A 13,857-nucleotide genomic window follows, 5' to 3' on the forward strand; every position below is an offset into this window, starting at 1 on the left:
TTTAAGGCCAGCACAGAAGGGAAGGGCATCCTGCGTGTCTTCTCTGTGGTGCTCCCAGGCTGAGGGTGGCACTGAATCCCCTCCTGGGCCCCCGGTTCTAGCACAAGGGCAGCAGGCAGGGCTGGAGGGGACCAAAGGGTTCCTCCACCCCCCCACCATCCCTTCCTGGTGCCCCCTGGAGCGGAGCTGCCTCCCGGCTGGGGCTCCCCCTCCCCAGCCTTGCTGCACTGGGGGTGCCCCCTCTGGGCTGAGGGCTCTGTCCGTCTGCCTACCTGTATGCCCCCTCTCCCCGCCCCCACCCGTGTCTCTCTTGGTCTCTGTCCTCCCGTGTGTCTCCCTCCTCCCTGTGACTGTCTCCCCGACATCCTCCCTAGGAGGAAAGGACGTGGGGGCGGGGGCTGACGCTACCTTCGGGGTTGGGGAACCAGGAGTGAGGAAAAGAAAGGAAAAGGGGGCGTGTTGCCAGAAAAGAAACAAAAGCAATTTAATCTTTTTTTTTTTTCTCTTTTTTTCTTGCACATTTTTTTTTTCAATTTGTTTTCTCTCTCTCTTCCGATGCTTAAAGTAGAAGTGGAGCAGAAAGGTAAACGCACTGTTACCAATGCTAACCCCTAACTCAGACTTTGTTTTACCTGTACCACACTTATGTGACCTGCCCTCCCCTCCGGCCCCTTCTTCTACCCCCCACTCCCCAACTTGGTCCAGTCGCTCCCCACCCCACCCCGGTGTCCCCCACTGGTGGGGCCAGCCCTGGTGCGACCAGGCAACTCCACCCTCCAGACACCCAAGGGAGCTTCTCTGAGCTCTGGCAGGACCTTCTGCTCTCTCTGCCTCTGTCTCTCTCTCCTCTCACTCTGTCTGTCTCTCCCTGTCCCTCCTTTCTAGTCCCTGGCCCCTGCAGGGATGGGGGGGGGAACCTGACCTTCTCTCATACTTCTTTTGCCTCCTTCAGGAGAAGTCTATAAGCATCCAGGGTGGGTGGGGAGGGAGGGACCCTCTTCCCTGGCTCCCGACTGGGGGCGGAGGGCACGGGGGGAGCTGGCTGTCTTCTCTTTTCTTCCTGCCCCAACTTTTGTGTCTGGTTCAGGGGAGGCAGGAGGGAGGGGACACCTTTGTTTTCCTTTTGGGGAGCAGATTATCTCCTCCTTCTCCTCCTCCTCTCTCTCTCTTTCTCTCTCTCTCTCTCTCTCTCTCTCTGGCTCCTGGTGGTTTAAGTTCCTTCTGGTTTGGCGTTTCCAAGGCCCAGAGCTGTTTCGGAGCACGGAGCACCAGTTTCCCCCACCCCCACCCCATCCTCCACCAGCGGGGGGTGGTGGGGGGCAGCCCCTGGGGAGAGGGGTGTGAGTTGCCCCCAGCCCGGGGAGGGCGCCTGCCAGATCACTGGGGGGCCCGAGGGGGCGGGGGTGGGCCTCACGGTTGGGGGAGCGAGGGGCGGGGGAGCGTTTGTTTGTTTTTTTTTTCTTTGGTTCTAAAATACTTGCAAAGCTGCAGTCAGGGTTTCTTCTGGGCTGTTGTGGTTAGAGGACCAGAGAGAGGGGGGCGGGGGAGGCACAGGCTGGGTCTGGGGGCTTCCGTGAGCACCGTAATTTCCACAGCAGTAGGGAGGGCGGCTGGGCTGGGCTTGGCTGTCATGGAGGGCCACTGCCTCCCCTGGAAGTCTTGGGAAATGGACAGCGCTGAGGCGGGGATGGGAGAGATGACCTTTTGGGATCACGTTGGCCTTGAAATTACGGTGGTCAGTGGAGCGTCCCCTTTGAGGGAGGCAGGGCGGGGTCCCTCCGAGCTGCTCCCCTCCCCCTTGTCCCTCCCCCATCTCATAGAGGCCTGGGCCACCAGCCCACTGCCCTGCCCCTCACTGCACCCCACCACTCTCTCCCTCTCTTTCCTGGAGTCTCTCCGCCCAGCACCAGACACTCTTCTTGCAGGCCCGGTGGTGGTTGGACACGCAGCCTGGGATCTTTTCTCTTCAAGGGATGGGTGGGAGGAGGCTGGAGGGCAGAGAAGGCTTTGGGAGCTTGGCGCTGGGGCAGGGTCCTTGCTGGCAAAGGCCCCGAGCAGGCCCTTCCTCATCTTCTCCCCCTTCCCCCCAAGGTAACCTCTAACCACGTTTTCCTTCTCCATGCCCTGCCCACCAGGCCGGGCTCTGAGACCTCCCACTGCCCACCCCCCCCTCCAACACACACACAAACACATCTGTCAGGCGTCACAAAGCTGGCTGGGGGGCCCGGCTTGGGGAGAGGGAAGACCCAGGCACAGGAGAAAAGGGCAGAGGCCAGTGGGCTGGACAGAAGGTGCAGGCTAACCCTTCAGGGCGCTGGGAACACAGCGCTGGAGCCCCAGGCTTCCCTCCCCCTCCTAAAGCAGGGCATGCACCTGGCTGCTTTGTGACCCAAGACCCCTGGATCAGAAAGTCCCTGACATTGTGGCGGGCGGGCTGGAATCCCCAGCCACCCACCTAACCCTGCTGAAGAATGGGGCTGGAATTGGAATGAGGAATGGTTCCTGGCCAAGGCCCTCTAGCCACTGGGGCCACGCCCCTCCCCAAGCCAGCACCAAGTCCCAGCCCTCTCTTGTCCCCTCGGGCCGGCTGCTTTGGTGACAGGCCAAGCAGGAGCAGAGAATTCACTACAAACTCTCACCCCGGCCAGTCCTCGGGTTCTGCTAGTTGGGCGGCGCCGAGAGGGAGGCCCCCAGCCATCCTGGTTGGAGGGACCTCACTGCTGTGGGAGAAGGAGGGGAGCCTGGCCACACTGTTTGTGCAAGCCCAGACTCCCACCGGGCCAGTAGGGGGAGTTCAGGAGTCAGTGGCGCTGGGTTGTGACTGGGCAAGGGTGGGCAGGCCGTTGGTGGCCAATGAGATGCAGTTGAGGTTTTCCTCCTTTTCAGGGAATGGGGGGGTGGGGCGGGGCCCCCCACCTTTCTGACATCAGCGCTGCCTTGGTCCCTCCTCCCGAGCCGGGGATGGTTGCAGGTAAATCGGGTCGGGGAAGGGGAGGTGGGGGGCCTGTCGGGGGCGGGCTGGGTCTTTATCCTAGCACCTGGTTCCCTCCCTGGCCCCCTCTGAGCTGGACCTGGGACTGCCCCCCCAAGGGACCCTCAGTCGGGCCTGGGCCTTGGAGTGAATTCTCTGCTCACCCCCCTCTCTCCTCGCCAGCACTAACTCTTTCTTCCCAGGTGCTCTCCGGCGTGCCTCCCTTGGAGCCAGGACCTCGCCGAGCGCCCCCACACCGCCACTTGTCTCTCTTCCCTCCACACAGCTCTCCTCCCCCCTACCCAACTCTCCCGGGAGGCCCCTCCCTCTGCCCTCGCCCCACCACCTCTGTGCACCAGTATCAGTGTCTGCTGCTCGATAAACCCCATGAGAGACCCTGCCGGCTGGGGGCAGGGCTGGGCACCCCTCAGGAGGGGCTGGACTTTTCCGAAAACTCTTCCTCAGTTCCTGATTTCCTGGGTGCTGGGTTGGGGGTTGTCACAGGCTGCGTCAGGAACCTTGGGTGCCTCTCTCACCCTGGAATAGGAGTGCGCTCCTGACACCCACCCACAGTGGGTACAGAAACATCACTCTACCTTGCAGTTTTTGCAGGAGGAAGAAAATGGAGTTAAAAAAAAAAAAAGTATATATATATATATCTCTGTGTCCTGGTGTGGTTGGTGAAAGATGGGACCTTTGACCCTAGCTCTTCCATAGGGGCGCAAATGATGGCGAAGGGACAGGGCCCTGAGTCCCTGGCACCTCAAAGCCACCAGTGGCTCCAATGAGGAAATCTCTCCATCCCCCACTAAAGGCACATGAGACTGACTCTTGGATGGCTCTTGCCAAACCCCTTATCCCCAGCCTGTGGGGTCTCTAGCAGCCAGGGAAGGAAAGAGGGGCACCTCCTCCCCCCTCCCCAACCACTAACCCTGCTCTTAATGGCCTCCAGGGTTGACATCTCCAGGGAGAGGGGCAGCTGGGCGGGGCAGGGGTCCCAGCCCAGAAACCCCCTTCCCATCACCAGCCCTACCAAGCAACCGTGACTGCAGCAGCAGGAGGGGACAGCCTGGCTCCCCCCGCTGGCCGCGTGACCAACTCGCCTCTCTCTCTCCCCCTCCCTTGCCACCCCCGTCCCCCCCCCGCCCCCCCCCCCCGCTCCTCCTCCTCTCCCTGTGTCCTCCCTGCCCCTCCCCGCCCGACCCAGTCTTCGTGTGCCCAGGGACCCTGCAGAAGGTGCTGGAGCCCACCTCAACCCACGAGTCGGAGCACCAGTCTGGTGCATGGTGCAAGGACCCGCTGCAGGCAGGTGACCGCATCTACGTCATGCCGTGGATCCCCTACCGCACGGACACGCTGACCGAGTACGCCTCGTGGGAAGACTACGTTGCAGCGCGCCACACCACCACCTATCGCCTGCCCAACCGCGTAGACGGCACGGGCTTCGTGGTCTACGACGGCGCTGTCTTCTACAACAAGGAGCGCACGCGCAACATCGTCAAGTACGACCTGCGCACGCGCATCAAGAGCGGGGAGACGGTCATCAATACGGCCAATTACCACGACACCTCGCCCTACCGCTGGGGGGGCAAGACCGACATCGACCTGGCAGTGGACGAGAACGGGTTGTGGGTCATCTACGCCACTGAGGGCAACAACGGGCGGCTGGTGGTGAGCCAGCTCAACCCCTACACGCTGCGCTTCGAGGGCACGTGGGAGACTGGCTACGACAAGCGCTCCGCGTCCAACGCCTTCATGGTGTGCGGCGTCCTGTACGTGCTGCGCTCGGTGTACGTGGACGACGACAGCGAGGCAGCCGGCAACCGCGTGGACTACGCCTTCAACACCAACGCCAACCGTGAGGAGCCTGTGAGCCTGGCCTTTCCCAACCCCTACCAGTTCGTCTCCTCTGTCGACTATAATCCTCGCGACAACCAGCTCTATGTCTGGAACAACTACTTTGTGGTGCGCTATAGCCTGGAGTTTGGGCCGCCCGACCCTAGTGCGGGTGAGGACAGCTCGAATTCATTCCCCAACAGCCCCTGCCCCTGGGTCTCAAGCGGAGTGGGGTGCACTCTGAGCTCCTAGAGGACCTGGAGGTGCGTTCAGGGGAACCCTGGAGGTCACAGAGGTAGCAACGGGACAGGTTGTTTTCAGCACTTTGCAATTAACTCCTCTGATCCTTGCAGTCTGAGAGCCAGGGCTTACTGTTGCCTCATTTACAGATGAGGAAACCCAAGCACTGGGTCAGCTTCCTTGCTGGCTCAGATGGGAAAGAATCAGCCTGCAATGTGGGACACCTGGGTTCGATCCCTGGGTCAGGAAGGTCCCCTGGAGAAGGGAATGGCTACCCACTCCAATATCCTGGCCTGGAGAATTCCCTGAACAGAGGAGCCTGGCAGGCTACAATCCATGGGGGTCTCAGAGTTGGACACAACTGAGCGACTTTCATAAACACAAGCACTGGGTGGATGTGAGACTAGCTAGCTTGCTTATTTGAGAAGCTAGACCAAGGACTCTGGGCTTTTAGCCAAGCTGCACTGAGTCTCCTAAGGGCGTTTTGAGCCCTGGAGCCCCTTCAACCCCAGTCTTGGGTGGGAGTACCAGTAAAACAGCAAAGCTGAACTGCTGATATTGACTAGGATTGGGAACCCCTCGGCAGTCTCGTTCTAACCCCTCAGCCACCCTGAACCAGCTCTGTGCAGCCCCACAGCTCAAGAAGAGTCCCCTCGAATAAAAAAGGGGGAACTGAGGTCACCAGAGGGAAGGGATGTGGCCAGGCCAGAGAGCCCAGAGTAAGAGGAGCATGAGGGTGGGAGCCTGCAACACTACCTTCCTGGTTTGTCCTCTGCGGTTGCTCTCAGACCTCAGAGGACAAATGAGTGGATTTCTGCCACCTTCTGACACTGTGTAGTCCCAGGGGTGTGCAGGGCCTCTGGGCAGAGAGGGGCTAGGGGAGATCTCTCAGACCTAGTGGGAGACCAACCCTGGGGGTAACCGCATCTCATATCCCCTCTCCCTTCCAGGCCCAGCCACTTCCCCACCCCTCAGCACAACCACCACAGCCCGGCCCACACCCCTGACGAGCACAGCCTCGCCCGCAGCCACCACCCCGCTCCGTCGAGCACCCCTCACCACGCACCCCGTGGGTGCCATCAACCAGCTGGGACCTGACCTACCTCCAGCCACCGCCCTGGCCCCCAGCACCCGGCGGCCCCCTGCCCCCAATCTGCACGTGTCCCCAGAACTCTTTTGTGAACCTCGAGAGGTGCGGCGGGTCCAATGGCCGGCCACCCAGCAGGGCATGCTGGTGGAGAGACCCTGCCCCAAGGGGACTCGAGGTGAGTGCTGAGCCTAGGTGACCTTTGCTGCAGCTGGCTTGGGGAAAGGCCACTGCTGGCCTGGCCAGGGAAGGGACAGGGGACATGCCCCTAACTCAGCTTGGATGCACTTACCTGTCCACCTTCCCTGCCAAAGAGGGCTATATGCAAGGGTCATGCTTCATGTCTGCAGCTGTGTCTCCAGGGCACAATCACAGCTCAGTTAGTGCCCCCTGCTCCACCCCTGTCCCCTCCTGCAATTCTAAGCACCTGCCATGCCAAGCCCTGGATGGACCCTGCAGGGAGCCCCTGGGAGGTAACCTGAGTCCTGGCCTCCGACCGAAATGGACACAGGCCCAGGAGCAGCTGGGGGTCAGGACACAGCAGCTGACGCGCCAGAGAAGGCAGGGCCGGGACCACAGGCTCCAGGGATCTGAGGGAAGGGTCAGAGAGGCTTTGCGAGAGGCGTGGTGGGGCTTCCAAGGTAGGCTTGACCGGAAGGCTCCGACTGTGGTAGGCCAAGCTGGAAGAGGAGCCGAGAGGGAGGGTTTAGGGGAAGTGGGTGGCTCATGTCATTTCAGAGTGACACCTCTCTTTGACTGTCTGGCCTGTTTCATGTCCGGTCTTCCGTGCCCCCTCACCTCTTCCCTCACCTGCTCGTCCCCCTCTCTCTGCCATCTCCTTTTTCCTGCTCTGGCCCATCCCCCTCTCCCTCCCCGTGGCTCCCTTCTCTGTTCCTGTGTGTCTGTCCCTACAGGAATTGCCTCCTTCCAGTGTCTACCAGCCCTGGGGCTCTGGAATCCCCGGGGCCCTGACCTCAGCAACTGCACCTCCCCCTGGGTCAACCAGGTGGCCCAGAAGGTACCAGCAGCCACCCTGCCCCCAGACAGGCACACGTGCTTACCCTGCTGGCCCTGGGTGCCCAGGCACAGGGCACAGCGGGGGGCGGTGGAACTCCTGGGGAGACAGGCTGGGGTCCACCCCTAGTCTCCAGAGGGGACAGACAGATGGGGAGGGCCAGGGCAGGCAGGGAGAAGGGACCACAGAGAGGGATGAGAGAGAAGCAGGATGGTCCCTGACGAGACTGGGGCCTCCCCCTCCTGCCTCCTGCAGATCAAGAGTGGGGAGAACGCGGCCAACATTGCCAGCGAGCTGGCCCGCCACACCCGGGGCTCCATCTACGCGGGTGACGTGTCCTCCTCTGTGAAGCTGATGGAGCAACTGCTGGACATTCTGGATGCCCAGCTACAGGCGCTGCGGCCCATTGAGCGCGAGTCAGCTGGCAAGAACTACAACAAGGTGGGCCTGGCGGCAGGGGCCGTGGGGCAGGGGCACCGCCCTAGGAACTTGGGAGACACCCAGCCTGGCACTGCAGAGCTGGGCGGCCATCCACGGCCAGGAGAGGAGAAAGCGGGACAGAGCCCAGGCCGGCCGGAACTCCCTCCTGGATGGTCCTGGGGGCGCGGGGGCTCCCATGGGGCTCCCTTAGCAATGGCTCTTGCTCGTGGGCTAGCCCCAGGTCAGTGGCAGAGACAGAAGAGGAATCTCTCTGGTGCCCAGACGTGAGTGTCGGGGTTCGAGGAGAGAGGGGCTGGGAGACCAGCCCTCACCCCACCTCCTCCTTTTCCCAGATGCACAAGCGGGAGAGAACTTGCAAGGACTACATCAAGGTGAGGCCCAGGGGCTCCTGTCTCCTGAGTGAGTGGGGCTGGCCCCAGGTGGCACTGGGGGATAGAGGTTCGGAGAAGGGGGTGCGGAGCCCAGCTGGAGGGACTGAGGGACAGAGGGGGGAGTTGCAGCGTTGCCCCGCCACACTTGCAGGCTGTGGTGGAGACAGTGGACAATCTGCTGCGGCCGGAGGCCCTTGAGTCCTGGAAGGACATGAATGCCACCGAGCAGGCACACACGGCCACCATGCTGCTGGACGTCCTGGAAGAGGGTGCCTTCCTACTGGCGGACAATGTCAGGGAGCCGGCCCGCTTCCTGGCCGCCAAGCAGAACGTGGGTGAGTGTTGCTGTCAGCTGGGGGGCAAGTCGGGGTGCAGAACTTGAACGGGGGGGATCCCTGTTCCTCCTGGACAACCCAGGGCTACCCTGGCCCTCAACCTTGCCCAGGCCTCTGGACTGTGGACAGACCCCAACCTTGTGTGCCCTGCCACCCCCTGTCCCCACAGTCCTCGAGGTCACAGTCCTGAACACCGAGGGCCAAGTGCAGGAGCTGGTGTTCCCCCAGGAGTACCCGAGCGAGAACTCAATCCAGCTTTCTGCCAACACCATCAAGCAGAACAGCCGCAACGGTCAGTGTCCGAACCCTGAGCCGGCACCCCAGCTCTTCTCATGGGGAAGTTCTTAACTCTGACAGGCTGAAGACTCTGATGAGAGGTTGGAGCCCATAGCAACACACAGAGGTGTCCTTCATCCAAGCTAGTGTAACTTTTCAAGGGATTCAGGGGGACCCCAGAAAGCCCCACAGAACCTCAGACAGTTTGGAGGGCTCACTCCTGTGTGACAGCAGCATGATCCTCAGAGTTTAGGGCAGGTTGTGCCATTTGAGATTTAAGGCCCGGAGAGGTTAGGGAATTGCTCAAGGTCACACAGAAAGTGAGAGGTGGGTGAGGTGTGTCCTGGACCACTACCCTGCCATTGGGAACTGCCTGCAACTGAGCAGCAGTCCCACGGAAGGGCTCCTAGAGCCCCGCTTGCCTGGGCGGCAGCCTGACTTCAAAAATCCCAGCGGCCAGTGTAACTGGAGGGCGGCACCAGCCAGGGGCTGACACACGCCTGCTGGGCCTGTCCTACCTAGGAGTGGTCAAGGTTGTCTTCATTCTCTACAACAACCTGGGCCTCTTCCTGTCCACCGAGAATGCCACGGTGAAGCTGGCGGGTGAAGCAGGCTCAGGGGGCCCAGGGGGCGCCTCCCTGGTGGTGAACTCGCAGGTCATCGCAGCGTCCATCAACAAGGAGTCCAGCCGAGTCTTCCTGATGGACCCTGTCATCTTCACTGTGGCCCACCTGGAGGTGAGCTGAGATGTCCACTCCTTCCGTGAGTGTTCCAGCACCCTCCACTTTCCCAGGCTACAGATCCATACCCCGCACTGTGTGTTCATCCACCCCGAGAGCAAGTTACAACCCCTCCCTGGAGAAGCAGCCCCCCAGCCCCCACCTTAGCATCTCGGGCCATCTGTCCCCAGAGATCTCAGGCTGTGACCTGGAGCTGGAAGCCCCAGGCGTGTCTCCTGCTTGTCCCCATGGTGGGGTGTGGGGACTGGGGCTGGACTCCCAGCTCTGAACCCCTGGCCCCCACCCCACAACAGGCCAAGAACCACTTCAACGCTAACTGCTCCTTCTGGAACTACTCAGAGCGCTCCATGCTGGGCTACTGGTCAACCCAGGGCTGCCGCCTGGTGGAGTCCAACAAGACCCATACCACATGTGCCTGCAGCCACCTCACCAACTTTGCTGTGCTCATGGCGCACCGCGAGATCGTAAGCTGGCTGGCACCCCGCTCCTCCTGGCAGGCCTGCTTCCTGGCTCAGCCTTGCATGGCCTCTTGGGTGGTGCCAGGGAAGGCCACCTTCATGGGCATGGGGGGCCCTGAGTCTTGCCCAGGGCAGGAGGCCACATGTCTGGCTCTCCCTAGTCCAAGTTCCACCTTTTCCAAAGGCCCGCTGGAGAAGCAAGTTGGTGTCAACCTTTGTCATGTCTCCACAAGCCTGCCAGAGCATGGGAAGTGAGCGTGCCACCTGTAGAGGGGTGGGGTCCTGGCTAGTAGACTGGGGTGGGGCAGAAGGCCAGGTAGGTGGCAGAAGGCCCAGTGGGTTGCAGCTCGTGGCCCCCGGCCTGGCCCGTGTGTGTGTGCAAGGCCAGAGGTGCTCAGCATGCCCCCTGCTCCTTCCCCAGTACCAGGGCCGCATCAATGAGCTGCTGCTGTCGGTCATCACTTGGGTGGGCATCGTCATCTCCCTGGTCTGCCTGGCCATCTGTATCTCCACCTTCTGCTTCCTGCGGGGGCTGCAGACCGACCGGAACACCATCCACAAGAACCTCTGCATCAACCTCTTCCTGGCAGAGCTGCTCTTCCTTGTCGGGATAGACAAGACTCAGTATGAGGTGGGCGGGACTCTGGGGCAGGAGCGGAAGGGGCGGGGAGGAGAGGTGTGATGCCCACTGGCCGGTCAGCAGCCAGGGCAGCCCCTTACCTGCGTTGCTTCCCCACCCCTGCCCCCAGATCGCCTGCCCCATCTTCGCGGGCTTGCTGCACTATTTCTTCCTGGCCGCCTTCTCCTGGCTGTGCCTGGAGGGTGTGCATCTCTACCTGCTGCTGGTGGAGGTGTTTGAGAGCGAGTACTCCCGCACCAAGTACTACTACCTGGGCGGGTACTGCTTCCCTGCCCTGGTGGTGGGCATTGCGGCTGCCATCGACTACCGCAGCTACGGCACCGAGAAGGCGTGAGTGCCCCCTCCACCCCTCCACCCAGTCTCTCCTCCTTCTGGTTCCCTGCTCAGCAGCTTCCCTTGAGCCAGGACCCTCAGGGCACTGGCCTCCCTTCTCCTGAGCTCTGGGGCCCGAGCCATTAGAGTCCCTGGGCCCTGGGGGTCAGAGGGAGGGAAGGGCGCACCCCCTGTCCCCTGCCCCCCTCACTTCTCTTCCCCGCCACCGCCACACCTCTCTTCCCGGCCCTGCTTCCTTTACAGGTGTTGGCTCCGAGTGGACAATTACTTCATCTGGAGTTTCATTGGGCCCGTCTCCTTTGTTATTGTGGTGAGTTGGAAGGCAGTATCCCCAGCATTGAGTCTGTCCTTCATCCAGACCAGCTCTGACCCCCAGACCCCCATTTTCCCCAAGCCCTTGAAAACTGAGCAGCCAACTGAGGCAAAAAAGAGCAGCTTGTGTCTGTAAAGCTCCAGCACTGAGGTCTGTCTGTCTAGCTGTGGTGTGAGCTCCTGCTCTATGTCAGGCCCCCGAGCCCTGTCCCTCCAGCCCCAGGAGCCACATTAACAGGCACCTAGGGGCAGGAAATGGCCACCCACTACAGTATTCTTTCTTGGGAAATCCCACGGATAGAGGAGCCTGGGGGGTATAGTCCATGGGGCTGCAAAAAAGTTGGACATGGCCGAGCACACACACCAGCAGAGGGGACCCTGAGGCGGGGGTGGCAGCTGGGATTCGGTCAGAAGCCGCTGCCTGGAGGCAGAGGGGCCGCGGGCCAGCCCTCCCCTCGCCCGCCCGCAGGTGAACCTGGTGTTCCTCATGGTGACTCTGCACAAGATGGTCCGGAGCTCATCCGTGCTCAAGCCTGACTCCAGTCGCCTTGACAACATTAAGTGAGCACCCCTCCCTGCACCCCTGCCCTGGCACCTCTGAGCTGGGCCCAGCCTCTCCCAGGCTTTCCTGAAAGGTGGTGTTCTCACCTCTTGTGTTGCTTTTTAAGGACAAAGGTGGTGTTTTACTATGTTCTTTGTGTGTCTGTTTAACGAGTATTAGACAACACGGTGTTAGCACATCCAATGAAGGTTTCAGGCACATCACCGCTTAGGGTGAGAGAGTTCACAAAGCAAGCGCAGGGAGTCCCCTGGAGGTCCGGTGGTCAGGATTCAGTGCTTTCACTGCCAAGGGTGTGGGTTCAGTCCCCGGCTGGGGAACTAAAGATCCTGCAAGCTGTGCAAGGTGGCCGAAAAAAATACGCGAGTCCATTTCAGGGTAACTTAAAGACACATAGGCAGCAAAAGATAGATTAAAGGTTTGGAAGTGTGGCCAAGAGGATGAAGGATACAGGAGAATGACCGGCTATTCAGAGAACCCTGACCCCCAGACCTCCACATGCCCCCCAGGCCTAGCTGGGCTGATGAGTGTCGCTGGGCAGGCCCGCTCACGCCACGGCACTGTCCAGACTTGCTGAAATAGGGATGCGCAGCAGGGCCCTGGGGGTGGTGTCCCCGACGGTGGGGACTCTGACGTCCTGTCTCCTCCCCACCACCCCCCCCAGATCCTGGGCCCTGGGGGCCATTGCGCTGCTCTTCCTGCTGGGCCTCACGTGGGCTTTCGGCCTTCTCTTCATCAACAAGGAGTCCGTGGTCATGGCCTATCTCTTCACCACCTTCAACGCCTTCCAGGGGGTCTTCATCTTCGTCTTTCACTGCGCCTTACAGAAGAAGGTGAGTTCTGGGGAAGGGGGTCAGGGGCCTGTCTTCTGCAGTGGGACCTGTGTCTGCCTGGAGGGAAGCACAGGCTCAGGCAGGTTCTAGCCCGTGGTGAGGAGGGTTCTGGAAGAGAGCAAGACACAGGAGCCCAGAGGAATGAGAAAGCAAGACAGATATGGGGAGTCGGGAGAGCTCAGGGCCATGGCTTGGGGTGTAGATCAAGCGTGTGGAGGAATACAGCTCCGGGTGCCACCCAGACAGAACATTTCCTACTTTAATAGTCGCAGGGTAAACCATGAGTTTTGTGGTGACAGGAAGTTTCCTTTATAAATAAAGGGTGTTAAAGTCTGAATCTTAAAAATAAAATAAAGAGGTAACAGAAGCAGAGGAATGTAGAGAAGAGCGTACAGGCTGTAGACTCAAGACGGAAGCCAGGGAAACGGAGCCAAGGAGTGTTAGACTTCGTCTTGAAAGCAGTGGGGAGGCCCAGTCAGGCCGTTGTTGGTCTCGGAGGACAGTGAGGTGGGTCATGGCTGCACAGGGAGTGAAGAAGGCAGGGGTCACTGGTCTTGGCTGCAAGGTCAGCTGTGTTCCCGTTCTGATGACAGGTCCGCACTGGACGCACAGCGACAGTGGCATCCTTACAGGGCTCCCCCACTGGCCCACGGGGTCCACCCTGGGCCCCCCTTTTCTCCCCGTTCATCCAGCCACGCTCTTGTCTTCTGTCCACAGACACTCAGGCGTGGGCCTTCCTCGGGGCTTGTCCCCTCCCCCTCCCCAGATCTCTGCGGGGCCCACTGCCTTGTTTCTTTCAAGTCTTTGCCAAATGTCTCCTTAGTGAGTCCCCCCGCTCCCCCATCTATTGGAAATCACCACCCACCCCCGCCGCCAGCCCTGCCTAACCCCCAGCCATGGTTCTCTGGGCAGACAGCCCACATAACGCACTGCTGCTGTAGAGGTGTCCAGTCTCTGTCTGCTGGAAGATACCAGCTCTGAGAAGGAGGGCTCTATTTCTGATTTGCATCTGTCCTTGGGGCCTAAACCACACTTGGCACATAGAAGATGCTCCCTGAAGGTCTGCTGAGCAGATGAACAGATGAGAACTTAATGGTAAAGGTGGAGAAAGGAAGATGGGCCTGAGTGAGAAGAGAGCCTGCTGGGCTGACTGCTGGAGGCAGGAGGGGATGGCAGGGTTTCTGGTGCCCACCAGCAGCCTGGTCTTGGGTCTGCCAACTGCCTGCCCTCCTCGCCCACCCGCAGGTGCATAAGGAGTACAGCAAGTGCCTGCGGCACTCCTACTGCTGCATCCGCTCCCCACCCGGGGGTGCGCACGGCTCACTCAAGACCTCAGCCATGCGGAGCAACGCCCGCTACTACACAGGGACCCAGGTACAGGCAGGGCCCGCACCCCGGGCTGAGGGCCAG

At 60.8% G+C, this 13,857-nt stretch overlaps 1 protein-coding gene across 1 annotated transcript in view; it reads left to right on the plus strand.

Moving 5' to 3' along the window:
• Nucleotides 1-13,857, plus strand: part of ADGRL1 (adhesion G protein-coupled receptor L1) — a 49,846-nt gene that overhangs the window by 31,080 nt on the left and 4,909 nt on the right. The window contains exons 5-19 of the mRNA XM_055543001.1: nucleotides 4,179-4,979; nucleotides 5,998-6,312; nucleotides 7,049-7,152; nucleotides 7,405-7,590; nucleotides 7,923-7,961; nucleotides 8,113-8,296; nucleotides 8,466-8,588; nucleotides 9,095-9,309; nucleotides 9,606-9,776; nucleotides 10,192-10,401; nucleotides 10,520-10,740; nucleotides 10,987-11,053; nucleotides 11,525-11,616; nucleotides 12,279-12,447; nucleotides 13,693-13,821. Of these exons, the coding sequence (XP_055398976.1) occupies nucleotides 4,179-4,979; nucleotides 5,998-6,312; nucleotides 7,049-7,152; nucleotides 7,405-7,590; nucleotides 7,923-7,961; nucleotides 8,113-8,296; nucleotides 8,466-8,588; nucleotides 9,095-9,309; nucleotides 9,606-9,776; nucleotides 10,192-10,401; nucleotides 10,520-10,740; nucleotides 10,987-11,053; nucleotides 11,525-11,616; nucleotides 12,279-12,447; nucleotides 13,693-13,821 (3,026 nt within the window). The remainder of the gene's footprint in view (nucleotides 1-4,178; nucleotides 4,980-5,997; nucleotides 6,313-7,048; nucleotides 7,153-7,404; nucleotides 7,591-7,922; nucleotides 7,962-8,112; nucleotides 8,297-8,465; nucleotides 8,589-9,094; nucleotides 9,310-9,605; nucleotides 9,777-10,191; nucleotides 10,402-10,519; nucleotides 10,741-10,986; nucleotides 11,054-11,524; nucleotides 11,617-12,278; nucleotides 12,448-13,692; nucleotides 13,822-13,857) is intronic.

Source organism: Bubalus kerabau, chromosome 1, assembly GCF_029407905.1.
Source record: "Bubalus kerabau isolate K-KA32 ecotype Philippines breed swamp buffalo chromosome 1, PCC_UOA_SB_1v2, whole genome shotgun sequence".
Lineage (NCBI taxonomy): Eukaryota > Metazoa > Chordata > Mammalia > Artiodactyla > Bovidae > Bubalus > Bubalus kerabau.